The following is a 26,849-nucleotide window of genomic DNA, read 5'->3' on the forward strand; positions in this document are numbered from 1 at the left end:
CCTCTTCGGCAGGCCGGGGACGGGGCTGGAATAGCACAGGTCGGCCTGGACTGGCCTCGCCTTCCAAGAGTCTGCGCTGATTGGCTGCGGTGGGATCTCGAGGAGCCAATCAGAAGTCAGGACTCTCGGTCCCGGACGAGGGGCGGACCCAGGAGCTGCGAGTCTGGCGAGACCTCCGAGCTAGGTCGCAGTACTGCGGCTAGAGTCCCGGGCTGCTGGAGAGCGGGAGTCACTTCAGGACCTCGGGTCGTTGCTGGTGAGCTGGGTGGGGAAAGCAGAGACGAACCCCAGAACCCTCTGGGAGGCTGGCCCAGAGAGCAGGGAGGCTTGCTGCAAGTCGGGCCAGGAGTCATGAGCCTCGGGCTTCTCCCGTCCTTGATCCACATCAGACTCGCTGCGTAGGTGATGCGCAAGTCATCTTCCTCTCTGGATCGCACCTGTAACCCAGAAGGGCTGGGTTGAGATCCCAGAATTGGGGCGAGGGACCCGAGAAGCCATCTGGTCCAACCCTGCCAGACCTGTGTGGAGACCCCGACAGAGGGGAGGTACGGCGCCTGGCACTCACGGCCAGGTGTCTGGTGGGAACAATTTCTAGGGCTCGACTGGACCTCACTAATGTAATAACGCTCTGAACTTGTGTGTCCTCCTCCTCCCTTATTCTCCTGACTCTTCTGCAGCCCGCTCGCCCACCGCTCTTTCCCTCTCACCCAGAAGGAAGACACTCACAGCACCCGTTGTTGTCCCGTGAGCCATGGTCGCTGAGCCTGCGTGTCCAGAGCCTGTGCTCCGCAACGGGAGAGGCCACAACAGTGAGAGGCCCGCGTACTGCAAAAAAAAAAACCCCAAAAAACCCCAAAACTATAGATTCTAGTTTCCCTGCCTTTCTGTTTCCTGATCCCCTTTGAGGGTAAACGGCCCCATAAGCCTATTGAGTAAAGGCAACCCACCTTTCGTTAGTTACACTGATATTTAATAAGACTCTGGGCTGAGGGTACAGAGATTTACTGGGTATAATCCTTGCTCTCCAACCTTGAAAGGACATAGCAGAAAGAATTGCAAGTCAAGAAGGGCAATTTGGAAGACATGCTAAGGTAGAACTTACTAGACTTGGTAACAATTTGAGAGTGAGGGAGGGGAATCAAGAATGATTCCTGTTTCTTTTCTGGTATACTTTACACAAAGTGCAGAGTTTAAGGTCCAGCTCCCCTGGTTGTAGGACAAAGGTTTTGAGATTCTGGCATAAGTCCTGGAGCTGGAAAACATTTGCTTCCTGAGTGCTTTCTCAGAAGCCAAGTGAAACACTGTTGGCAGGAAATATAGATCAACTACCTACAGGATTTGAGTTCCCTTCTTTTCCCCCTCCACCCATACAAAAGACATTTGGTTAAGACAGACATCTCTTAACATATTTCTCTGTATTTACTTACTTACAGCAGCTGACTTGATCTGTGTCATTAGTTCCATAATTTGGAGTCTTTGTAGACAAAGGAAAAAAAGCAAGTTTAAGCTCAAAAAGAAAGAACTTTAGAAAGAGAATGTTAGCACTAGAAGGGATTTTTAAGGATGATCTAGTCCGACTCCCTTTTAGAGGAGATGTGAATAGTCCAAAATTTCAGAGGCTAGGTATAAAACATGTTTTATTTCTCCCAGCAGAGCAACTCTTTTCTTCATTAAAAAAAAAAAAAATTGTGGTAAAATACACTTAACCAGCACAACTTTTTGTTACACCAGGCTGTCTTTTGATGGCTAGAGCTGCCAACATTGTTTTACATTGCTTTAGAAAACAAGGGCGCTTCATGTAGAGGCTTAACAAACCCCATTCAAGAATGTTACAGAAGCATTTTCTAGACTGGAAGGCAGATTGGCCTTCACTAACTGCCTCTAAGGGTCCTTCCAATTTTAAGTATTTATAATTCATATCAAATTCAGAGTTATCCTGACATCTTTAATGCTTTAGGATTTGAAAAATTACTCCAGGATTTCATCTTGAATTTAAAGCTTTAGTTCATATTACATTCTGAATATGGGCCTTACACCTGTTTATATATCTCCAGAAGGAATGTTAAAAATCCCATGTGAAGTCTTAAGCCCATATACAATGTGACGGGATATATTGGTTCCCAGAAGTTTCAGGTGCAAAGATGGTTTCAAACCCCATTTAGGCTTTGTCACATGTCTTTAGTAAACAAAATCTGAATGACTTAATTTGCTTCTGAAAGCAAATGCACTGGTCAGAAAGCAGACATGAGAAGCAATTGGCAAGAATGCAATAACTATAACAGGTGGTGGAAACCTACAGCGGCACAAGGGGCTATGCAAGTTTAGAGACAGGAGGAATCACTTAGGTTAGGAGGATCAGGCAAGGAGGGATGGGGAGGGGACTAGCATTTGGGGTTTATACTCTTATCACTTGAGTCATCAGGCTATAGTCTTAGGGCTGAGTCAGGGAGGGGGTCATATATGAGAGCCCTAGTGTACCTCCCTGAATTTTATCCCTTTCCCTTCACTGGAATAAGTTGGACTTTGGCTGTCATAGATCTGAAGTGATTAGACATTAACAGGCGTATGCTCCGATTTGGGGAGCTCTGAGAAAGTCCTAAGACCCCACCCCACCACCTGTCCTAGCCAGTCTCTCACAAAGCCTTTTTTTTTTTAAGGTAAAATTTATATTCAGTGAGATTCACAGATCTTACTCTGACCTAAGTTTTAAGCTAAGTTTTGACAAATGGTTACACCCATGTAACCAAAGCCTAGTCAAGATACAGAACATTTTCCTCCCAGAAAGTTGTTCCCTCATGCCACCTTCTTGCCAGAAGCAACAGCTGTTCTGATTTCTATCAACAAGAGCTGTATATTAGATTCTTTTTATATAATATTACATCATTTGAACAGCAATCTAAATTGCACCCTAAAATGCAATGCATCCCCAAGATGTTATTAATTATTTACAATTTACTATGAAGGAAGGATTGGAATAAAACTATTTTAGGAAAAGGGGGAAGCGAGATTGCAAGGATCTTAAATATTTGGGTCCTAAAGGATATTCAGAAGCCTTACATTGCCTTCTATATATATATGCTCAGGAAATATGCCAAGTATGTGCAGCAGAGGGTGGCATTATCAAGGGGAAGAAAACAGTCTCCCCCATCCTATATATCCAACTCATATTTACTAACTCAATTCAAATCCATCTTCTCAAGAATATCCTTAGGCTGTAGTAATTTCTGTCTCCCCTGAATTTCTACCACAGTTTTTGTAGGTATTAATTTCATAGGTCATATACTCGGAAGCACCTTTACTTTTTGTAAGCGACCTTAATTTTTTTTAATTAATTAATTAATTAATTTATTTTTGGCTGTTTTGAGTCTTCGTTTCTGTGCAAGGGCTTTCTCTAGTTGCGGCAAGCGGGGACCACTCCTCATCGAGGCGCGCAGGCCTCTCACTATCGCAGCCTCTCACTATCGCAGCCTCTCGTTGCAGAGCACAGGCTCCAGACGCACAGGCTCAGTAGTTGTGGCTCACGGGCCTAGTTGTTCCGCGGCATGTGGGATCTTCCCAGACCAGGGCTCGAACCCATGTCCCCCGCATTGGCAGGCAGACTCTCAACCACTGCGCCACCAGGGAAGCCACCTTAATTTTTATTTTAAGCCCCTATTCTGCTTAACAGTAGAAATTTTATTCTTTACAATTTAAGGTAAACTCAGTCACTTCAGTGATAATTCAGTCATTTCAGGTTTATACCCAGTTCAGTGTTTTCTTTGGCATTCTATCAGTTTATCACTTACTGCCTTATAACTTGTTTTCAACAGCTTTTATGTTTTTTATTATTTGGGATAACTGTGACCATGAGTTAACTTTTCAGAGCCCTCTAAGTGCATTTCCTGTCTCCCACAGTGCTTCACGTGATGCTTTGCACATCAGTGCACCCTTCAAAGTATGTGCAATAAGCTAGATGATGACCTTTATAATTTAACACAGAAAAGTAAGATCACTGTATTTGAATTTATATTTTAAACCAAAACTGATGGTAATATAGTCCAAAGTACATAATTATGGATTAGGAGTCTAGAGTGCTGAGTTCTCACTGTAACTTTATATATAACTTTGGGCAAGACACGAACCTCTCAGGACCTAACTTCCTCCTTTAAATAAAGTTCATGGTACTGGGAGGGGTGGAGGAATTGGTGATACCAAGGTGCTTTCCTGGTCTTCATTCTGTCCCTGGAAACATACCTTTTGCTTGCGAGGTGAGTTTAGAAATCATTTATGGTACAAGGATTTTTATTCACTGCTTTTTTATCTCATACACTCATTTGATTTTTTTAACTTTATGAGTGAAAATTCATAATCAAGGGAAGTACAAAATCAGTACTGGGAAACATTATTGGTCTGTCTTAAGAAAAATATTTTAAATAAGTATATTCATTATATGTCCTCTTTCTAGTTTATTTGTTTGAGGTTTTTTTTTTCCTTAGAAATGATGTCAAGTGGAGATGGTCAGCAATCACAGGCTCTTACCAAACCCACTGTCAGTGAGGTAGAAGCCTCTGCATTAGTAGAATCGGTATTTGGATTAAAAGTTTCCAAGATCCAGCCACTTCCTAGCTATGATGACCAAAACTTTCATGTATGCATTTCAAGAACCAAAGACACTACAGATGGCCCAAATGAATACGTCCTCAAAATAAGCAACAGCGAGTCAAGCAAAACTCCAGACCTGATTGAAGTGCAGAGTCACATCATCATATTTCTGAGAGCGGCTGGATTTCCAACGGCCTCCGTGTGTCGTACTAAAGGAGACAACATAACCTCTCTCATGTCAGTAGGTACGAGACTACCACTGGTCGTCATCTGTCCATGTGCATTACTGCATTTTGGCCACAAGTAGAAATATCAAGAACAGGTACGTCATTCCAAGTGTAGGCAGGGTTACTTTTTCAGCAGTAGGGAGAAGCCACAGCATCACCCAAGTAGAGACTGGGGCTGTGATTCAGAAGTGGTTAGAGCCTGGGTCTGGTGTAACTCTTCTGCCTGGGAAGGATCTGATGGATTAACAACTAAGGGGACATGTAGAAACTAAGGGAACTTTTATTTTTAATTAGGAAAATAATTAAATATTTTTATTCATCAGATCAGCTGTATATTTCAGTGCTATGATCTTGTAGAAAGAACACAGAATAAGGAATTTTAGATCCTAGCTCTGTAATTACTGTACATGTGACCTTGGGTACACAACTTAAATTCTTAAGGAAACCTCATCTGTGAAACTTGGTTCCTCTCAATTCTAAATGCTAAGATGTATCTTTCTTTTTTTTTTTTTAAGATGTATCTAATAGAGTTCTCCAAGTAGCAGTTTGTCCCTAAAGAAGCCTGTGATTCTGAAACACTCATTTCTTTATCATACCTTCCTCGATTTTAAATTTATAAAAAATGTTTTTTAGGCCTTCACTTACCAGAACAGGAGATTTATGTTTAGAGCTAAGGCCAGCAGACTTGGGGCCACAGTTATGTTAGTATGTAAATGGCTGGTCCAATGTTCTAATGTCTGTATGTTGTACCTGCTTGCTTGATCCATTCGGCCCTGCTTCACAGAATCCTGCTGACTTGTCCTAGGTTAGCGTGTTTTTTTCCCTTGTTCTGTATTATTCTTTGCAATAGTAATTGGAAAGGCAGAATAGCTTCTACTCTTTTTTTTTCAAGAATAATTGACAGGATATATACTTCCATCCATCTAGATAGCGGCTCTGAAATCAAAAGCTACGTGGTGAGGCTGCTGACTTATCTACCAGGAAGGCCTATAGCTGAGATTCCCATCAGCCCCCAGCTATTATATGAAATTGGAAGGGTAGCTGCCAAATTGGATAAAACACTGGAGGTAAGATTTGGGGGTTTATTTTGCTTATAAGAATTTTTTATTTGTTGGTTTTGATTTATTTTATTTTAAATACACCTAGGGTCAGACTCTCTTTTTATATGGTGCCTCTTAATGTGTTAGGAAGGAACTAGGGTAGTAGATGCATACATTTTATGACAGTAAAAGATTTCTTTCTGCCCAGGTCTGTACTTTACTAGTGTATTAGCAAGATTACCTACATCTTTAGAAATCCATGGTATTCTTTATGCTGCTCACTGAAAACCGTCTGCATTCACAAATTAAAACCTGAAGTTTTCATCCAGATAAGACATAGCCAGACCTCTATATGAAGCAATAGCTGTGTTACAAATGGATTGAAATGAGTTGTGTTAAGGATGTTGTGGTTCTATAGAAATGGTACCTTGTTTGACAAATATTTTTCCAGACCTACCAAAACATCTTCATTTAATCAACAAATGTTCACTAAGTACCTCTTCTATGGCAGGCACTGCGGGAAAGGTAAAGATTCCCCTGTCCTAGAGGAGTGTGTTCCAGGGGGACAGATAGACACTTTCTTGAAAAAGTAAACAACAGTTTGTATGAGTAAAACATTTCCAATTACTCACTAAATCCTAGCCAGTCTACCTCGACTATCCCTCCCTGCATTCAGGTGTTTTTCTCCTTCAATGTATTCTTTATACCAGTTCAGATTTACTTTTTAAAATTACAGATCTGACTATGTCAGTTCTATAGTTAAAACCTTTCGGTGGCCTCTCACTGACTTCAAAGTAAAGGCCAAGGTCCTCAGCGTTTCTTTCAGACGAGGCACTGTGTGGCCTCATCCCTGCCTCTCCCCTGCTCAGTCTCATTGTCCATGTCTCCCCTTTCATGCTTCTCTTACCACCAGAATAGAACTTCCCGTCATTCTCTGAATGTGCCTTTCTGTTTCATGCATCTGCGCCTTTGCATTTGCCATCTTCTCAACCAGTAATACATTTTCCCCTGCTCTGCAAAATTCCTACTTATCCTTCAACACACAGCTCAGGCACCACCTCCTCTGTGAAATCTTCCCTGGACCCTTCTTTCTCTTCCCAGGCTGTATGAAGAGGATCACTTCCTTCTCTTTACTTCATCGGAACTTGTACATCTTGTCAACTCATATGATTCTGTGGGTTGACTGGCCTCTCTGCTCTTCTTGGTGTTAATTGGGGTTACTCATGCAGCTATATTCAGCTGGGAGTTCAGCTGTGGTGCTTCAGATCCTCTCCATGTGTCCTCTTCTCTTCACCTGGTGTCCCATCCTCCAGGATGGCCTTGAGCATCCTTACAACACAGCTGCTGGCTTCCAAGAGAGAGTACCAAGAGGACAAGCCCCAGTGTACAAATGCTTATCAAGCCTCTGCTTGAATCATGCTAGCTCATATTCCATTGGCCAAAGCAAGTGACATGTCTAATCCCAAAGTCAACTGGGAGAAGCTGCACAAGGGCATGCACACCAGGAGGCATGGTTCATAGGGAGCCATCAGGGTAACAGTCTATCATGTATGGTATTGTAATTTTGTTGCTTGTGCTTCCTGTTACATATGCTACATAAGAAGAAATGACCTTCTTAAGAAATTGGTCTACATCTTAATTACTCATCTTTTATCCTTCATGTCTAGCAGTGTCAAACACATAGTAGGGGGGCTTCCCTGGTGGCGCAGTGGTTGAGAGTCCGCCTGCCGATGCAGGGGACACGGGTTCGTGCCCCGGTCTGGGAGGATCCCACATGCCGTGGAGCGGCTGGGCCCGTGAGCCATGGCTGTTGAGCCTGCGCGTCCGGAGCCTGTGCTCCGCAACGGGAGAGGCCACAGCAGTGAGAGGCCCGCATACCGCAAAAAACAAAACAAAACAAAACAAAAAAAAAACACATAGTAGGTATTCAAGGAGGGCTTCATAAAAAAATTTTTTAACTAAAAAAAAAAAACTCTTGAGCTAGTTCTTAAAAGTTTCAAATCCATCAGTCAGTCAGAGAAAAGGAGGAAGGGTGCTCAGTGAAAGGAAAGAGCATGAAAATATTATGGCAGTACAATGACTATGTTCTAGAACCTCTGAATAATTCACTGTGGCTGGAGTATAGGGGTTAAACCTGAGAGAGACAGGGGATAAAGTTGGAAACATAGGGTGGAGTCAGATTTTAAAATATGTTATCATATATGACACTAAGGAGTTTGGACTTTGTCTTATTTGCTTGCTCAGTAGGGAGACTTGGAGGGTTTTTAAACAGGAAAGAAATCCTAATTTATAGCCCTCTGAGGGCCAATATGATAGGTAGATTGGCAGAAAGCCAGAAGGGAGGTAGGGGATGCATCTAGGAAGCTAATGCAGTAATCAGGAAAAAGCTGATTGAGGGCTTGAACCAAGAAAAGTTTCAAGATATATTTAAGAGACAGAGCCAACCAAATTTGGTGACTGATTTAATGTTAAGGGTGTGAAAGAGGAAAGGACTGAGCAGGACATGGACTGTAACCTGGTTCTGCTGGGACACAACTCCATTCTAAAGTAGTCAGGGTTCTCCTCTGGTAGCAATCAAGTGGTTGCCTCCACAGCCTGGAACAAAGGACCAGAGGGAGGGGAAGGGGGAAAATATCAGAGATGGGGTCTAGAAAGTGTCGAGATCTGTGGAAGCTAAGGCTTCCTGCCGTACAGGAAAGCAGATCAGGCTCTACGCATTTCACATGTGCTCCATTATTACCCGGTGGGATCAGCCTGCCTGCTCTCACTCCCTGATTCTGTCCACAGTTTTTTTTTCTATCTGGTTGGTGCTTTAGAGAAAAGAGTAAGGTAGAGCCTTAAGGAGAGTTAAGTGAGAGATGAGACAGGGCTGAGAACACTTTAACAATAAGTTTTAGGAGATTTTTAAAATTCTCTCTACCTTCAGAGACTTAATATTTGTAGTCTTCTGGGAACAAGGGAAAAATTCTTTGCTACTTTATGGTAGAAGTGTATTTCTTGTAGGCAGCATATACATGAGTCTTGCTTTTTTATCCAATCTGATCATCTGTGACCTCCAGTTGGGATGTTTAGACCATTTACATTTAATATGATTTTTTATATGGTTAGGTTTAAGCCTATCATCTTGATATTTGTTTTCTATTTGTCACATCTATTCTTTATTCTCAAATTTGCTTTTTTTTCCTGCCTTCTTTTGGTTCGTGTATTTTTAAATTTCATTTAATCTCCTTTGTTGGCTTATAGCTACAGCTATTTTAGTGGTTACTTTAGGGTTTATAGAATACATCTTTAACATCACAGTCTATCTTCAAGTTATATCACTTCATATATGGTATATGCTCCTGACATAGTATACTTCTGTTTCTTCCTTCCTGTCCTTATTCTATTGTTGTCATACCTTTTACTTACACATTGTTATTATTTTTGTTTAAACTTTCAATTATCTTCTAAAGAGATTTAATTAGGAAAAAATTATATATTTGCCTATATGGTTACCTTTTCCAGTGCTCTTCATACTTTTTGTAGATCCATATTATTTCCTTCTACCTAAAGGACTTTCTTTAACATTTCTTGCAGTGTGGGGCTGCTGATAATGAATTTTTTCAGCTTTCTTATGTCTTTGTTTCACCTTCTTTTTTTTTGTTTTTTTTTTTTTTGCGGTACGCTGGCCTCTCACTGTTATGGCCTCTCCCGTTGCGGAGCACAGGCTCCGGACGCACAGGCTCAGCGGCCATGGCTCACGGGCCTAGCTGCTCCGCGGCATGTGGGATCTTCCCGGACCGGGGCACGAACCCGTGTCCCCTGCATCGGCAGGTGGACTCTCAACCACTGCGCCACCAGGGAAGCCCTCACTTTCATTTTTGAAAGATATTTTCATTGGACATAAACTTCTAGGTTGACTGTCTTTTCCAACATGCTTTAAACACATTGCACTACTTTCTTCTCTTGCATTATTTCTGACAAGAAATCTGCTGTCAGTTGGTTCTTCTAAAAGTAATATGTCCTCTGTGTGTGTGTGTGTGTGTGTGTGTGTGTGTGTGTGTGTCCTTAAGATTTTCTCTATCTCTACTTTTGAGCACTTTGATCATGATGTGTCTTGGTATAGTTTTGGTCATGTTTCTTGTGCTTGGTGTTCTTTGAGCTTCCTTGAGTGGATACAGTTGAAGCAGTTTGGTGCTTTTGTGTCTTGCTTTCAATACTTGCTGGGTGGGACCAGGGCTGGGTTTAGTCTAGGGACAATTATTTCCCTCTATTAATGCAAGACGCTTCTGAGTTCTCTACCCAATGTCCCATGAACTATGAGTATGATTGCTGGGAACAGGCGCTATTCCTGACCCTGTGTTTCCAAGTACTATTCCCTCTAATCCTTTCAGGTGGTTCTTTCCCCAGCATTGAGTAGCTTCCTCGTACTCATACACTGATCTGCCAGATTCTCAAAGGGAACATTCTGCAGATCTCTAGAGTGCTCTCTCTCTCTGTAGCAGCCTGTTTTCTGGTCATGTATCCTGCAAACTCTAGCAGCTTTGGTCTTCCTAGATGCTCTGCCTCCTCAACTCAGAGTTCCCTGGGCTCTGCCTGGGTCTCCCCTCCCTGCACTTCCACCTCTGTCAAGACCAAAATCTGAAACAAACTCACCTCGTTTGTTCTCCATCTCTCAGGGATCCCTGTCCTTCATTGCCTGATGTCTAGTAACTTTAAAACTGTTGTTTTATATATTTTGTCCAGTGTTGTAACTATTTCAACCAGGAGGGTAAACCCTGTTACTCCCTCTTGGCCAGAAACTGAAATCTATATTACACTCGAAATATTTAGTATTTATTTACCTTTTTATCCCCAAATAGAAATAACTCTTTTTTCTGATTAAAAGCCCTTTCAGTGACTCATTAAAGAAAGTCAGATAAACATACAAAAAAATTTAAAGTTAACAGTAATCCCATCACCCCAAAATGAGTCACTAAAGTATACATTCTGTGAGTTCGAGACCACACTATCCCATAGTTAGTGCTCAGTAAATGTTTGTCAATTGAAAGACTTTTCTCTATGTTGACAATAATTACCATTTCACCTTGCACTCTATTTGTTTATTCAGTAGATATTTACTGAGGGTTTGGTTAGTAAATGTTTAAGCATTTCTGTCGTAATAGTTTTCAATTAATTTGGGGCAAATCCATTTGTGGACATCCATTAAAAACATCAATTTCTGAACATTAATATAATTTAGATTGAAGTAGCCTCTCCTAATTAAGTGTACATTTAGGAAATTTTCTTCATATATTACTTTTATTTAGAAAGACCTTTGAATGGATTGGAAGGCTCAGGAAAGTCTCTCTGCCATCCTCAGAATCAAATCTACAAAATGAGCTGTTGAGATGAGTGTCTGTTACAGAGGACTTCTTTATTACTGATCTTTCCTTCTACACTACCTGTGGCCTTTATTAATATGCCCGTTGCCATTGAGGTTTCAACTTTTGCTGCTAAATTCTGAAATGGAAAATACAGTTCTCAGGGGGAGATAGCACCACATTATTACTGACAGTGAGTTCTGCTGTGTAGTTAACCACCTACCGCTCTGCTGTGCAACTTATCTTAAGTTGTCTCGCAGGGGACAGGGGAGTTCTAGAGGAAACCAAGAGAAGCATTCCCCACTAGGTATTATAATGCATTTTATCATGCTTTATTCCCATTGTTCATCCCCTCACCTAACCTCCCCCCATGCCTTTGCAGGTGGTAAGTTTTTTTTTGTTTTTTTGTCTTTTTTGTGGTTTTTTTTTTTTTTTGCGGTATGCGGGCCTCTCACTGTTGTGGCCTCTCTCGCCGCGGAGCACAGGCTCCGGACACGCAGGCTCAGCGGCCATGGCTCATGGGCCCAGCCGCTCCGCGGCATGTGGGATCCTCCCAGACCGGGGCACGAACCCGTGTCCCCTGCATCAGCAGGTGGACTCTCAACCACTGTGCCACCAGGGAAGCCCCAGGTGGTAAGTTTTTAATTTCTGTATAAGCACTAGGAACCACGGAGTCTGCACAAGATACCACACTGGTGCAGAATTTTAATCCCAGGGGTGTGGCAGAGGCTGTGACTGTGCTGGGGATGTGGCTGGGCCACTGAAGTTTCCAGTGTCTGGGCAGGCCTGGGGGGCCCAGAGTACAAGGAGCCCAGAGTACAACGCAGTTCTGGTTGTTGCCAGAATTGAGTGTTCACAAGTGAGGGGACCAACTGATCTGTACTGGAATTTGGTTGCTGCTTGGTTCACAAATGTGCTGGAGGTCAATCTTAGGAGATTCATTTAAGTATAAGCAAGAAGAAAATATAGGGTGGGCTTATGAGTATGAGTGTGGTCAGAATTTCGTAGCAGAGGAAACAAGGTGCTTGAGAAATGGAAATTGGTGTGAGAGGTAGAGTGAGGAATAGAGGTAGAGTGAGTTTAGATAGGCTAATAAAGAGTAGTGATTAAACTGTCAGAAACTCAGGTTGGTGTGCTAAGGAGCCAAATGATGGAAAGGCCAGAGAAGTCAGGCACATAAGCTGCAACAAACATTTATTGAGAACCTACTATGTATGAAATCTTTATTTCATGTCTTAGTTTATCAACAGATGACTATCAGGTTGGTATTTTTAAAATTTTATTTTATTGAAGTATAGTTGATTTACAATGTGTTAATTTCTGCTGTATAACAAAGTGATTCAGTTATACTTGTGTATATATATTCTTTTTCGTATTCTTTTCCATTATGGTTTATTACAGGATATTGAATATAGTTCCCTGTGCTATACAGTAGGACCTTGCTGTTTATCCATCCTATATATAATAGTTTGCATCTGCTAATCCCAAACTCTCAGTCCTTCCCTCCCTCACCTCCCCTTCGCCTTGTCAACCACAAGTCTGCCCTCTCTATCTGTGAGTCTGTTAATGTTTTGTAGATAAGTTCACTTGTGTCATATTTTAGACTCCACATGTAAGTAATATCGTATGCTATTTGTCTTTCTCTTTCTGACTTACTTCACTTAGTATGATAATACCTAGGTCCATTCATGTTGCTGCAAATGGCATTATTTCATTCTTTTTGTGGCTGAGTAATATTCCATTATATACATGTATCACATCTTCTTTATCCATTCATCTGTTGATGGACATTTAGGTTGCTTCCTAGGTTGGCTTTAGGTTGCATTTAGGTTGGCTATTGTAAATAATGTTGCTATGAACACAGGGGTGCATGTATCTTTTCAAATTATAGTTTTGTCTGGGTATATGACTCGGAGTGGGATTGCTGGATCATATGGCAACTCTTTAGTTTTTTGGGGAACCTCCATGCTGTTTTCCATAGTGACTACACCAATTTACATTCCCTGTGAGGTTGGTATTGATACCTGATCTTACTGTTAAGGAAACTAAGATCTGAGATATTAAGTGATAAAGCCAGTTGAAACCCAGATCTGTCCGATTCCAAGTCCAGATCCCAAATATTCTTCCCACTACTCCATACCAGAGTGGGATGCACGGGGTAACAGTGCTACCATTTTAGAAACTGACTCGGAGCCTTCCCTGAATGGACGGTTGCTCTATTGCAAACCCAACAAGAGTGTTATATTTTGCCTTCTTTAAAAATAAAAATAATATATTCACAAGGTAAAAATATCAGTACTGAAGAAGTACTGAAAGGTGTAAAATGAACCTTTTTTCTCTCTACCATCATTTTCATTATTAGTTCCTTTCCAATCCTACTCCCCAGAAGTCACAACTCCTAACAGTGTTTTCAGTGCTTACTGTGTAGAGTATTTTTGTGATCCACAGTGACATTTAACACAGCAGATGGTCAGGAGATTCAAAACCATGTCATGTGAGGAACAACTGAAGGAACTAGAAAGGTTTACTCTACAGAAGAGACTGAGGGGCAGAAGTGCTGTCTTCAGATATCAGGAGGACAGTCACGTGGGAGAGAACTAATCCTGTTCCCATGGCCCTAGAGGTCACAGTTGGAACCCATTGCATAGACACTATGGGAGAGGCAGATTTTAGCTCTGCAAAAGAGAGAACACAGAGCCATCTCAATAAGGGTAAAAAGTACCTCCTGCAGGAAGTATTCAAACAGAGGCTACATGACCACTTAGCAAGGACATGATAATGGTAACAGGAGCATCAGGGGGAGGTTTTCAAACTCCAGGTCATGAGAGTGGGTGTTAAAATCAATTTAGAGGAACATTTTTTTTTAAATAGAATAAAGTGAAAAATCTCAGAATACAGCACATGTAAGGTTATAAGTATGGTTACAGAAACTTTTTTCCCCTAGGTGTGTGTTACCTGTATACCAGGTTGCAATGTAAAACGTATTTCTTACTGTAAGTCATGGTCAAAAAAATTTGAAAGCTACTCCACTGGGTGGACACCAAGACCCCTTCAGGCACTCACTGTGTGAAAGGGGTCTGGACTGGAATCTGCAGACCCGGGTCCTCCCTCAGCCCCATAGTGGCAACTCATCATCCTTCTCTGAACTTTTCTTCATTTGTGCAATGATGGTCAAAGTCATTTAGAACTTTAGATAGAGTGGTCAGCATCTAAAGGCCTTTCTAATTCTAGAATTTTCTATGCTAAGAATATTCATTTATTCAATAGATATTGCTTGAGCAGTGCCTTCTATGTGCCAGGCACTGTTCTAGATGTGGGGATACAGAAGTGAACAAAACAGGCCCAAAACAAGCTCCTGACCCTCATGGAGCTTACATTCTAGCAAGGATACCAAGGTAAGTAAGGAAATCATGGTGACTGTTAGACAGCATTTTGTGCTAAGTGCTTACAAAGAAAAAATAGGCAGAGAGGAGGGATATGAAGTATTGGAGAGAGAGTTTAAATTTTAGATGGAGTGGTCAAGGAACCCTCCTCCAGAAGGTGATTTTTGAGTAAAGACCTGGTGGAAACGAGGGCATTAGCCATACGGATTCCTGGGGTCCCCAGGAGGAGGAAACAGCAAACGTAAAAGGGTGTGGCATGTTCCTTGAACAGCAGGGAGGCCAGTGTCAGTGTGGTTAGAAGAGAGTGAAAAAAAGTTGTTGAAGATGAAGTCAGAGAGGGAGCAGGGGGCCCAGCACAGAGTTCTTTAGAGCTGCCTCCATTCCTTTGGTAGGCCGCAGATAGTGACACCTATCTTTGCCCAGTTGTGAGGATCGGGGAAGATGGGAATGTGTTCTCAAAACTATGAGATCCTCTAGAAATATGTTATTACCACTTTGTGGATGAAGGTAAATGGAGCAAGTCAGTGACCATGAGAGAATGCCAGCTCTTTCCCTAAGGCACACCCAGCCCACCCTTTGGAGGGTGCGGACCTCTCCATAGTGGTTGTGCTGTTAAAAGTCTAAGAGTTTCTTTGCTTTTGATTTAGAAATTCCATCACCCAAAGTTAAGTAGTCTTCATCGGGAGAACTTCATCTGGAATCTGAAAAATGTTCCTCTTTTGGAGAAATACCTGTATGCCTTGGGCCAGAATCGGAATCGAGAGATTGTCGAACAGGTTGTTCAGCTGTTCAAGGAGGAAGTAATGACCAAATTAAGTCATTTTCGAGAATGTGAGTATCCCCCCATTCAGTATTTTTCTTGATTTTTAAATTGTCAAATTTCAAACCATCAGCAAATATGGAGGTACAACTTAGCTTTATCAAATCTTAAAACTTTGTCAGATTTGCTCCTGTTGCTTTTAAAGAATAATACTTCAGGGCTTCCCTGGTGGCGCAGTGGTTGGGAGTCCGCCTGCCGATGCAGGGGACGTGGGTTCGTGCCCCGGTCCGGGAAGATCCCACATGCCGCAGAGCAGTTGGGCCCGTGAGCCATGGCCGCTGGGCCTGCGCATCCAGAGCCTGTGCTCCGCAATGGGAGAGGCCACAACAGTGAGAGGCCCGCGTACCGCAAAAAACAAACAAACAAACAAAAAAAGAATAATACTTCACTTCCCTTAAAATTGCTACATTTGAAGCCCCCTCTAATCCCTTAAAATTGCTACATTTGAAGCCCCCTCTAAACTTTACATGATTCTACCTCTCCTCTCCCTACTAAATTTGCATACGTTTTTTTTTTTTTTTTTTTTTTTATACAAAATTGCACCACTTTAATTAAGGCTTTTAGTTTACATTTGGCCACCTCAAAAGTAGTTGTAACATTAGGTTGGTCAATTTAAATACTGTGGCTCCCTGTTGGATAGACACACAATCTTTACACCCAAACGTTAATGCATACAAAGCAACAAGGCATTGTTAAATAAAACAGCAATAGTTACTGCAACTTAGGCCTTGTGACCAATTACACATGATTAAAATTACTTCCCACATTCACATCCACAGTACTCGTCCACCATTTAACATCTCAACCAAAACGTTACACATGTGAAACAATCACTAACAGGCAAAAATACTAAACCTGTATATTTGGTATTGCAAATACACTTATGCATGAGCAAGCAGGGGATTCACAGTGAGAATCTACAGCTGCAGAAGCCTGAAAATGATTTACAAAAATTGTTAAATCATTAAAAAATTGTTTGAAAATATACACTTCTTGTTGTAGACCCCCACTGTACACACAACTATAAACATTGTTCCCTATGTAAACAAAAAAGGAAACATATAATAAAAGATTTGAAAAGTCTGGACATTTCCTTCCCAACAGATATTAAAGGCAATGTCTTTAATCTAAGACATTATACTGAAAGGACTATCATATTTTAAAGACAAGATCACTGTCTCCACAGGTTTTTAAAAATTAAAAAAACTATATAGCTGTGTTAATCAAAGCGCTTATTTGTACAATACAATGATAATGACCTTGAATTTCTTAAAAAAAATTACAATAAGCTACAAGTATCAAAGAAGCGAAGTTATCTGGAGTAGTCTATATAGGAGCTCTTTGGACTTTCTTTTATTATGCTAAAATAGTGGTGCTTTTAGGATTTACATTATTGTACTCTCCAATACAAAGTATAGGGCGTGTTAAAGTATACAGTACACCATTTTCATACATGTACAACATTGGTGGATGAAAAATGTCTCTTAGCAGTAATACTGGATTGTAGCCTCTGGTTTTACCAGCTGCATACTCTAGGACTATTATATAAGTAAAAATCTCTCTTGTGATACTGGAAAGTGATTAGAATGTGCAAACTGATGTAGTAGCTTTCATCCACCTCTTAAAGGGTACCACCACAGAAAGTCCATTTAAGATGTTGGTAGGTTTAACAAAGTTGGAATGCTGGCACTGTTGAATTGGGCAACAGTTCTTCAGACCTGGCTCAGAGCTACAATGCATTTAGTATATTAAAGCAGCTGACATGACGACTTTTTGCGGGCCTTCCCAGGCACTGGAGTTTTTCTGTTAATTTGCCGCACTAGGTCATAAAAGATCTCATTAACATTTATTTTTGATTTTGCAGAGGATTCTAAGAATGCACAGTTGTTCCATTGTCTTGCTAAATTTTGACCTTGTTCCTTTCCTACAACTCTTTCATCTTCCAAGTCACACTTATTACCAACCAGAATCATTGGAACATCATCAGTGTCTTTAACTCGAAGAATCTGTTCTCTCAGATCTTGTAAATCATTAAATGTGGACTGTGCTGTGATGGAATACACTAATGCAAAGCCTTGTCCGTTTTTCATGTACAAATCCCTCATTGCTGTAAATTGTTCCGTTCCTGCAGTATCCAAGATTTCAAGCATACACTGTTGTGCATCTACTTCAACTTGCTTTCTATAAGAATCTTCTATCGTAGGATCATATTTTTCAACAAAAATTCCTTGAACAAATTGTACAGTCAGAGCAGATTTTCCAACTCCTCCGGAGCCAAGAACGACTAGCTTATACTCACGCATGGTGCAAACTTGTAAAATCTAGTACCTCTCACGCTGTCACCGGGTCCCCGCAGCCAGCGTCGCCTCGCGCTCCCTCCAGGTCGCTGCTACCGGCGCCACGGCGGTCCTGCCGCTACCGCCGCCGCCGCCGCCGCTCCGGCTGGCTTACACGCCTGACTCTGGGCGAGGTTTGGCGGTGTCGCCTTGACGTCAAGCGTTCAGCCTCGCTCTCGCTTCCGCCCCTGCATACGTTTTAATATTACTACATATGTATGTATTCATAAATTACCTACAGTAGTATTTTGCATGCTTTCAAACTTTAGATAAATGGCATCACACTATGTATTATCATTCTACAACCTGCTTTTTTATTCAACATTGTTTTTCAGATTGATACATTTAATATGTGTAGTTCTAATTCATTTAGTTGGTTAGCTTTAACTGCTGAATAATATTCCATAGTGTGTGTGTGTGTGTGTGTGTATGTGTGTGTGTGTGTGTGTGTTCCATAATTTATTTTAATGTAATTTTTTGGGATCTATCCTCTTGTTAATGGAATTTTAGTTGGTTCCTTTTTTTTTTTTTCTGTATAAATGATGCTGCAATGAGCATGCTAGGGCATATCTCCTTATGCACATGCACAGCAATTTCTTTAAGGTATAACAAACCTTCTGACCCAGAATGAAGTACTGGTTAAAGGGCAAGGAACTGAGGGGGCATTTCTAGTAAAGTGGAGGATAGGCTTTGAACATCCTTTTTGTCCTCTGCTTTCTGTAATAGTCAGCTCAGGCTGCCATTAATAAAACACAAACGACCAGGTGGCTTAAACAACAGAAATGTGTTTCTCATAGCTCTGGAGATTAGATGTCTGAGATCAGGGTGCCAGCACGGTCAGGTTCTAGTAAGGACTCTCTTCTCTCTGTGTCCTCCTCACATGGTGGAGAGAGAGCCAGCAAGCTCTCCAGTATCTCTTCTCATGAAGACACTAATCCCATCATGAAGGCCCCACCCTCAGGATCTCCCCTAAACCTAATTATTTCCCAAAGGCCTCATCTCCAAATACCATTGCACTGAGGGTTAGGGCTTCAACATAGATTTGCAGGGAACTCGGGGTGGGGGGGTGAGCGGGCACAGTTCAGTCCAATAGCACTTACTTTGTGTAAACACAATGTAGTAAAAAAAAAAAAAAAAAAAGGAGTTGATTTTTTCCCCCCTCAAACCTGTTTCCCCCTCCCAGTCATCTTCATCCCATTAAAATAGTATCCACCATTCGCTTAGTTAATCTGACCAAAAACCTACAAGTCATCAGCTTGACTTTGTTCTTTCTCCCACACTTCACATCCAGTCAAATTCTATCAGTTCTAACTTCAAAGAATACCCTACCTCTAACCCTGTTCCCCACATTTACTACCACCACTTGGTCCAAAATACCATCATTTCTCAAATGGATTATTGCTGTAGCCTCCTAACTGGTCTCCCTGTCCCGTCTCCCTGCAGTATATATTCACTTGTGTCTTCTCTTTTTTTTTTTTTTCTTAATATTACTTCTGTAAGATTATCCATGTTTTTGCATGTGGTTATAGCTTACTTTTAACTTTTATTACTGTAGAGTATGCGATTCATAAATATACCACACGTTAGCTATTCTACTCTTCAAAGATATTTGAGTTCTTTCCAGTTTTGGTCTGTTAAGAACAGTGCTCTGTGAATATTCTTGTGTCTCTTGCTATACATGTTCATGAGTTCTTTGAGTATATGACTTCATGAGCTCAGGGGTAGGATTGCTGAGTCATAGTTCATGTCCATTTTCAACTTCAGAGATAATGCCAAACAAGGTGGCATTATTAATGCCAAGGTGGTTGTATGACTTTGTACCACTACTAGCAGAGAATAAAATTTATATTCCTCTACAACCTTGGTACTATCAGACTTTAATTTTTGCCAATCTGATGTATGTGTAATGGTTGCTTATTGTGGTTTTAATATACATTTCCCAATTATTGGCCATTTGGATATATTCTTTTGTGAAGTGCCTATTCAAGTCTTTTCCCTGTTTTTCTATTGGGATTTTTTTCTCATTAATTTTAGAAGTTCAAAATATTTTCTGGATACAAGCCCCTGGTTGGTTTTATGTGTTACAAATATTTTGTTCCATTCTGTGGCTTGTCTTTTCACTCCCTTCATGATATGTTTTGATGAATAATCCTTAATTTATTGGTTTCAAATATATCAATCTTTTACCTCATGGTTAGTGTTTTCTGAAAAAAATTTTCCCTACCTGTGGTCATGAGATATTACCCTATATTATCTTCCTAAAGTTTTAGTTTTTTGCCTTTCATAATAGGCCTATAATCCATCTGGAATTTATTTTTATATATGGTGTGAATTTTTCTTATGGCTGATAAATTTTCTCACCAACATTTATTGAAAAGCCATGTTTTTCCTTTTGTTTTCCAGTACTACCTCTGTTGCAAATCAAATATGTCTTTGGACTCTATTTTACTCTGTTGGTCTATTTGTCAGTCTCTGCACCCATACCACACTGTGTATCAGCTAGGCTAGGTCATGCTGCAATAAAAAATAACCCCCAAATTCTTGTGGACTATAATAACAAAGGTTTAGTTCCAACTCAAGCTGCAGGTCTATCATGGATTGACTAGGGCTCTGTGTTTTCTCACTTTGGGATTTAGACTGATGGAACTTTCATCAACTGGAATGTTGCTATGGGGAAAGAAAATGTAGTAAATTGTACGCTGGATCTTAAAGCTTCTGCCCTGAAGTGATGTCATTTCTGTTCATATGTAAGTGACCAAAAAAAGCCGCACGGCCGCATACAACTTTTGGGGAAGCAGGGAATTGCAACCCAGCATGCTCCTAGAAGGAAGATAACTGGAATATTTTTGAGCATCCCTAAAGATTACCATAGTATCTTAATTTCTTTAACTTTTTAAGTCTTCATATCTGGTAGAATATGTCCTCCCACCTTCTTGTTCTTCTATAAGAGGGTCTTGAGTATTTTTGGTCCTTTACATTTCCATATCAATTTTGGAATCAACGTGTCATGTTTAAAGACAAATTTTGTTGAGATTTTGGCTAGATTTTGGCTAGAATTGAATCTATGTACACATTTGGAGAAAATAGGTATATATATTTATATTATAAGATTGAATAAGATAATCCATGAACATTGGTCTACCTCTCCATTGATATAGATCAATAAAAGATATATATGATGAAATTTTTGATCATCCTTTTACTGTTGACTTCTACTGTAATTGCATTATGGTCAGAGAACATATTTTGTATCAGTGCTGTCGAGTAGAATTTTCTTCCGTGATGGAAATGTTCTGTATTTGTGATGTCTAACACACTAGCTTTTGTGTGGCTACTGAGCACTTGAATGACTAGTGCAACTAAGGAATTGGATTTTTTATTTTATTTAATCTTAACGAATTTAAATGGTAACTTGTGGCAAGTGGCTACTATGTGGGACAGAGCAGCTCTATAGGATTTTAGTATTCTGAAATTTGTTAAGATTTACTTTATAATGAAGCATTTGGTAATTTTTAAAAAATGGTCCCTGTGTGCTAAAAAGAATGTATTCAGTAGGTGCTGGGTACAGAGTTATATATATGTCCAGTAGGTCAGATTTGTTAATCATGTTGTTTAAGTTTTCTATACTATTGAGTTTTCTTTTTGTCTGCTTATTCTAATAATTATTAAGAAAAGTATATTTAAAATCTCCCAGTCTGAGTGTGGATTGTCTATTTTTATTTGTATTTCTGTCAAATTTTGCTTTATATATTTCAAGGCAACATGCATATAAAATTTGAATTGTTGTCTTATTAGGAAATTGTATCTTTTATCAATATAAAGTATCCTTCTTTATCTCTGCCATTGTTTTCTGCCTTAATGTCTACTCCATCTGACATTATATAGCTATCCCATCATATTTTTGTTCTCTTGATTTTTTCTCTTTTCCATTTTTTCTTTTCCTTTTTGCCCTTCTTTTGAGTGAATTGTTTTTGTGCTAATTATTTTTGTCTTTTTTTTTCTCTCTCCAGCAGTTTGAAAATTATATACTCTCTATTCTTTGAATGATTACCTTAGGAATTCTAACATGTGACTTTAACTTATCAAAGTCTGATATTATTCAAGACAATACAAGGACCTTAAAATACTTTCATTCCATTTATCTCTTTCCTGACTCATATGCTGCTGTTTTAGTAAACTTTAATTCTATATTTTCACCACAAAAGACACTATTATTTTTGTTTTAGAGTCTAGTTTATTTAGATTTACTTATATATTCCCTTTTGATCTTCCAGCACCCCAAACCTTCTGTCTGGAGTTATTTTATTCCTGCCTGAAATACAGCCTTCTGAATTTCCTTTAATGCAGTTCTCTAATGATGAACTCTCTCTGATTTTATCTGAAAATGTTTTTTATTTTGTCTTCGTTCCTGAAGGAGATTTTCACAGCCTATAGAATTTTAGATTTCATGGGTTTAGAATTTTAGAATTCCACTGTCTTGTAGCTTCCATTGCTGCTGAGAGGCCAGCTGTCAGTCTGTTGCTTTTGTCTTTTTCTCCTTTGGGATGCTTTTCAGATGTTTTCTTAAAATAATTATTTTTCGGGCTTCCCTGGTGGCGCAGTGGTTGAGAGTCCGCCTGCCGATGCAGGGGACACGGGTTCGTGCCCTGGTCTGGGAAGATCCCACATGCCGCGGAGCGGCTGGGCCCATGAGCCATGGCCGCTGAGCCTGCACGTCCGGAGCCTGTGCTCTGCAACGGAAGAGACCACAACAGTGAGAGGCCCGCGTACCGCAAAAAAAAAAAAAAAAAAAAAAAAAAAAAGAACAAGAAACTGACTATAGACACTGAACCAAAGACTTCAGTAACTAGAATGATCAGGCACAGAATATAGTCACCCAGCAGCCTGGTTGGCATTTGGTTTCAAGGCTATATTTTTGTCCTTCTGCCTCCTTGGACCTGCAGTAGTCTAAACAGTGGGTTGTAGATTTTGTCATCCTTTTAAGAGTTAGGAAGCCCTCATCACTGCCTCCAGCTTCATGTGGTGAGTCTGTTTCCCAACCAGCAGGTAGCATTTTAAGTTCCTTCTCCCAAAGGGGGAAAGCGCACTGCTGATCTGGAACACAATAGACAAGCCTGTGGCTTTATTCCTGCTCACTGCACTGCTTGTGCTTGGCATTTCTATTCTGTTTTTAGTGTATAAATCTATCTTGGTTTTGAGGCTGGCTGTATATTTATTGTTTTCTCTTTTTACTTTTATCATTGCTGTGTATATTGGGGTTATCAAAGAATGAATTCACTCTGCCATCTGGATCAGAACTCTTTCTTTTCTTTCGTTAATTCTCAAATTCAACAACTTTTGTCATTTTATTCCAAGCATTGAGTAGCTGTATCATTTCTTAATAGGCCATTGGACATGTGAAGAGAAGCAACAAAATGAGAGAGGTTCTTGCATATACAGATTGCATTAGTGAAGTAACATTTCATTGATTCTAAAACGCCATTTGACTATACAAGATATCCAATTACTTTATGAACCTCTAGGAAGAAAAATATTGCCAGTGAAACTATGACATGGCATCAATTGTATGATGAACCCCCAAATCAGAAGCATGTAGTTTACAGTAATATTCATTGCTTTTACAGGCCACCAACTGTGCCATATCACTTACCATGAATTATACAATACTAACTCATATAGAAGAAATCAGCATTATATTTAGAAGCTAATATTGTGGACTTTATATCATGTACTTATTATAAAGTACATGACTCACTGCTTCAGTAGGCATGGACATCCCCATCTCCTCCTAATCCTCACTCAGAGGTTTATTTATTTATTTATTTATTTAATAAATAAATTTATTTATTTATTAAATAAATTTATTTATTTTTGGCTGCGTTGGGTATTCGTTGCTGCACGTGGGCTTTCCCTAGTTGCAGTGAGCAGGGGCTACTCGTCGTTGCAGTGCGTGGGCTTCTCATTGCGGTGGCTTCTCTTGTTGTGGAGCACAAGCTCTAGGCGTGCAGGCTTCAGTAGTTGTGGCTCGCGAGCTCTAGAGCACAGCCTCAGTAGTTGTGGCACACGGACTTAGTTGCTACATGGCATGTGGGATCTTCCTGGACCAGGGCTCGAACATGTGTCCCCTGCATTGGCAGGTGGATTCTTAACCACTGCACCACCAGGGAAGTCCCCTCACTCAGTGGGTTAAATCAGTGCTTCTCAAACTATCCATGGTAAAAGTTTGGGTTTTTCTCCCACCCCACTGCAGCCTGATACATGGCCCTACTATTCAAGATTAGTTCACAGCTCACACCACATATGACTTACCATGCACATTTGACAACACCCAAACTGGCCTATACTGTTAATGAGATAAGGCCCCTGTCATATTCTTTGATGAAAAATCACTATGAAATTATCTAAACAGTCTCAACTTCTGTTTTTATTTGATGCAGACTAATAACAGTTTGTGGGCCAGCACTAGTCACAGGCCCCCCAATTTGAGTGGTCCTGTCTTAAAATAACACCACCTATTCCAGTAATCAAAAGACTGGAGACGGGCTTCCCTGGTGGCGCAGTGGTTGGGAGTCCGCCTGCCGATGCAGGGGATGCGGGTTCGTACCCCGGTCCAGGGGGGTCCCACGTGCCGCGGAGCATCTGGGCCTGTGAGCCATTGCCGCTGGGCCTGCGCGTCCGGAGCCTGTGCTCCGCAACGGGAGAGGCCACAGCAGTGAGAGGCCCGCGTACCCCCCGGCAAAAAAAAAAAAAAAAAAAGACGGGACATTCGGAATTACCTTGTCATCAGAAATTTCTTGTAGAAATCCTAGGTTACAATAAAGGCACATCTGGTACATTCTAGAACTCTTTGCTTCTTATAATAATATGAATACACACACACGTAGGGGTGTGTGTGTGTGTGTGTGTGTGTGTGTATACAGTTCTTTTCCCTTTACTTGGCTCATAGCCAAAATCAGGTGTTCACAATGACTACCGTCTCCATCTTCTGGCCTTGTATTGAGAAGCAAAAGCAAAAACAACCACCAAAATTAACTGCTTTTATCCTTTTCAGAGGAAATTATTTTATTTCAAGAAAAAGAGGGATTAGCTCTTTATCTCTGCTTATCAAATTATCTGAATGTCCATACCTGAGGAAGAGAAATGGAAAGAGAATGAACTAGGGTATTGAACAACTGTTTTTACTTGGCTTGGTTTTTCTCCTTTCAGGTATCAATCATGGAGATCTTAACGACCATAACATTTTAATAGAGTCCAGCAAGTCAACCTTTGGAGATGCTGTATATCAAGTGTCTGGGATTTTAGATTTTGATGATATGAGCTATGGCTACTATGTGTTTGAAGTGGCAATCACCATCATGTACATGATGATTGAAAGCAAGACTCCTATACAAGTAGGAGGTCATGTCCTTGCAGGGTTTGAAAGTGTAGTCCCACTGACACCTGTGGAGAGGGGTGCTTTGTTTCTACTTGTATGCAGTCGTTTTTGTCAGTCACTTGTCTTAGCTGCATACTCTTGCCAGCTATACCCAGAGAATGAAGAGTATCTCATGGTTACTGCAAAAACTGGGTGGAAGCACTTACAGCAAATGTTTGACATGGGCCAGAAAGCTGTAGAAGAAATCTGGTTTGAAACTGCCAAGTCCTATGAATCTGGGATCTCCATGTGACCAGATAAAAATTCACACTAACTTGGGTAATTAAAAACCAATAGGACCAAATCTAATTCCATAAAGGGTTTCCCTGCATAGTTAAAGATGAATTGATGAAACATTGCAATGCACATGAAACCACTAAGGTCTTCTAGCAATTTCATGACCATTTTTTAAACCTAAGAAAGTACTACATGAACAAGCATGTCTTTCTATGGGTCTCACTTGCCTTGTGTATCAAACATGTAGAGTGATATTCTGAATCAGATAATCTCTCAAGGTCTGTTGCAGCCCTGAGATCAATGATTTTTTTAAACTTTGAAAGGAATGTATATGTATAGACATATTCACGTATTTTAAATAAGTGGATGTAACACACAGACCTAGTTAACATATCACCAATACAGCCTTCTCCCATCTCTTTGTTGTCCAGAATCCCATTGTACCCTGTCTTCTGTATGGCACATCACTTGGTATCACGGATGATGGCTGTGTAGTCATCTAGCCTAAGAGCTATTTGAGGGCAGAAACCATGTGAAACTTTTTTGTCTTTCATCCCTTTTTACACCTGGTATAGTGCCTTTCCCATGGTCTTTAAAAATATTTACAAAATTAATGTATCCTAGAAGAAAGGCTGGAGAAAATAAGGCACACATAATGCCTTAGGAGGAAACACAGATGGTATTCATAAGAGAAAACTTTAACTTGTTTGAGAGGGCAGATGAAACTGTAACTCCAGAGATAGATGCCAGAACTCACTGGAACTGCAAGGAAGCAAATAACACACCCAGGCAAGGCCACTAACTCCTGAAGTACCGAAATCGTTTTCATACCGATACTAAGAAAGACCCTAAGTGGATATTTTAAAATTCTCTACAATTTATGTTTCTTTTCATATGAATATGTAATATTGAAGAACATAGCTCACATGTACTTGACTTTAGTCATACCACTGTATTTCCTTCACTGATTTCTCTTCATGTCCCCCTTAGTATGATATAGTAAATAGCTGTTTACTTCTTGTCATTTTAACCCTCCATTCTCTAGAGATGACTCAAGTCTAGAACCCTGGCCATTCAAACACCTTCTCAGTAGTTATCTCTTTCGATATATATGAGAACACATTGATTCTATATCTCTCCATCTAATGACCTACCTATAGAGCTATCTATACTCCCCAAACTAGGTCTCTCTCTGAATTTTCTTGTATCACTCTTGTATCACTCTTATATTCACCTTTAACTTCTCTGCACCTCAATTTCCTTATCTGTAAAGGTGAAGTAGTACCTATCTTATAGTGACTGTAGTACCTCGTAGAGTTAGTTAGCTGTGAGGATTTCTTAGAAATTAATGCAAAGTTCTTAGCACAGGGCTTGGCACATAGAAAAGACTTAATAAATACTTACTAAATGAATGAACCAGGTTACCCAAACTCAAAATATTGGAGAAGTTTTCTTTTTGCCTCTCTCAT

General features: G+C 40.4%; 2 protein-coding genes across 3 annotated transcripts; one reads left to right on the plus strand and one right to left on the minus strand.

Moving 5' to 3' along the window:
- HYKK (hydroxylysine kinase) lies at nt 1-26,695 on the plus strand. Of its 2 annotated transcripts, none has more exons than XM_060095123.1 (5): nt 1-256; nt 4,476-4,826; nt 5,736-5,875; nt 15,221-15,404; nt 24,936-26,695. In XM_060095123.1, the coding sequence occupies exons 2-5, from the start codon at nt 4,478-4,480 to the stop codon at nt 25,394-25,396; spliced, it is 1,134 nt and encodes a 377-aa protein (XP_059951106.1). In that variant the 5' UTR covers nt 1-256; nt 4,476-4,477; the 3' UTR covers nt 25,397-26,695. The 2 variants fall into 2 exon arrangements, with proteins under 2 accessions (XP_059951106.1, XP_059951107.1); XM_060095124.1 differs by lacking the exon at nt 24,936-26,695 and adding an exon at nt 20,366-20,404.
- Nucleotides 16,725-17,887, minus strand: LOC132488593 (ras-related protein Rap-1b). Its single transcript, XM_060096944.1, has one exon. The coding sequence runs from the start codon at nt 17,694-17,696 to the stop codon at nt 17,142-17,144; it is 555 nt and encodes a 184-aa protein (XP_059952927.1). The 5' UTR covers nt 17,697-17,887; the 3' UTR covers nt 16,725-17,141.
- Nucleotides 26,696-26,849: the final 154 nt, after the last annotated feature.

The sequence above is a fragment of the Mesoplodon densirostris genome, chromosome 4 (genome assembly GCF_025265405.1).
Source record: "Mesoplodon densirostris isolate mMesDen1 chromosome 4, mMesDen1 primary haplotype, whole genome shotgun sequence".
Taxonomy (NCBI): domain Eukaryota; kingdom Metazoa; phylum Chordata; class Mammalia; order Artiodactyla; family Ziphiidae; genus Mesoplodon; species Mesoplodon densirostris.

Coding starts and splice junctions, on each gene's coding strand:
- HYKK (XM_060095123.1), top strand. CDS start 4,478: ATGATGTCAAGTGGAGATGGTCAGCAATCACAGGCTCTTACCAAACCC. Junction 5,876..15,220: donor AATTGGATAAAACACTGGAG/GTAAGATTTGGG, acceptor CTTTTGATTTAG/AAATTCCATCACCCAAAGTT. Junction 15,405..24,935: donor ATTAAGTCATTTTCGAGAAT/GTGAGTATCCCC, acceptor TTCTCCTTTCAG/GTATCAATCATGGAGATCTT.
- LOC132488593 (XM_060096944.1), bottom strand. CDS start 17,696: ATGCGTGAGTATAAGCTAGTCGTTCTTGGCTCCGGAGGAGTTGGAAAA.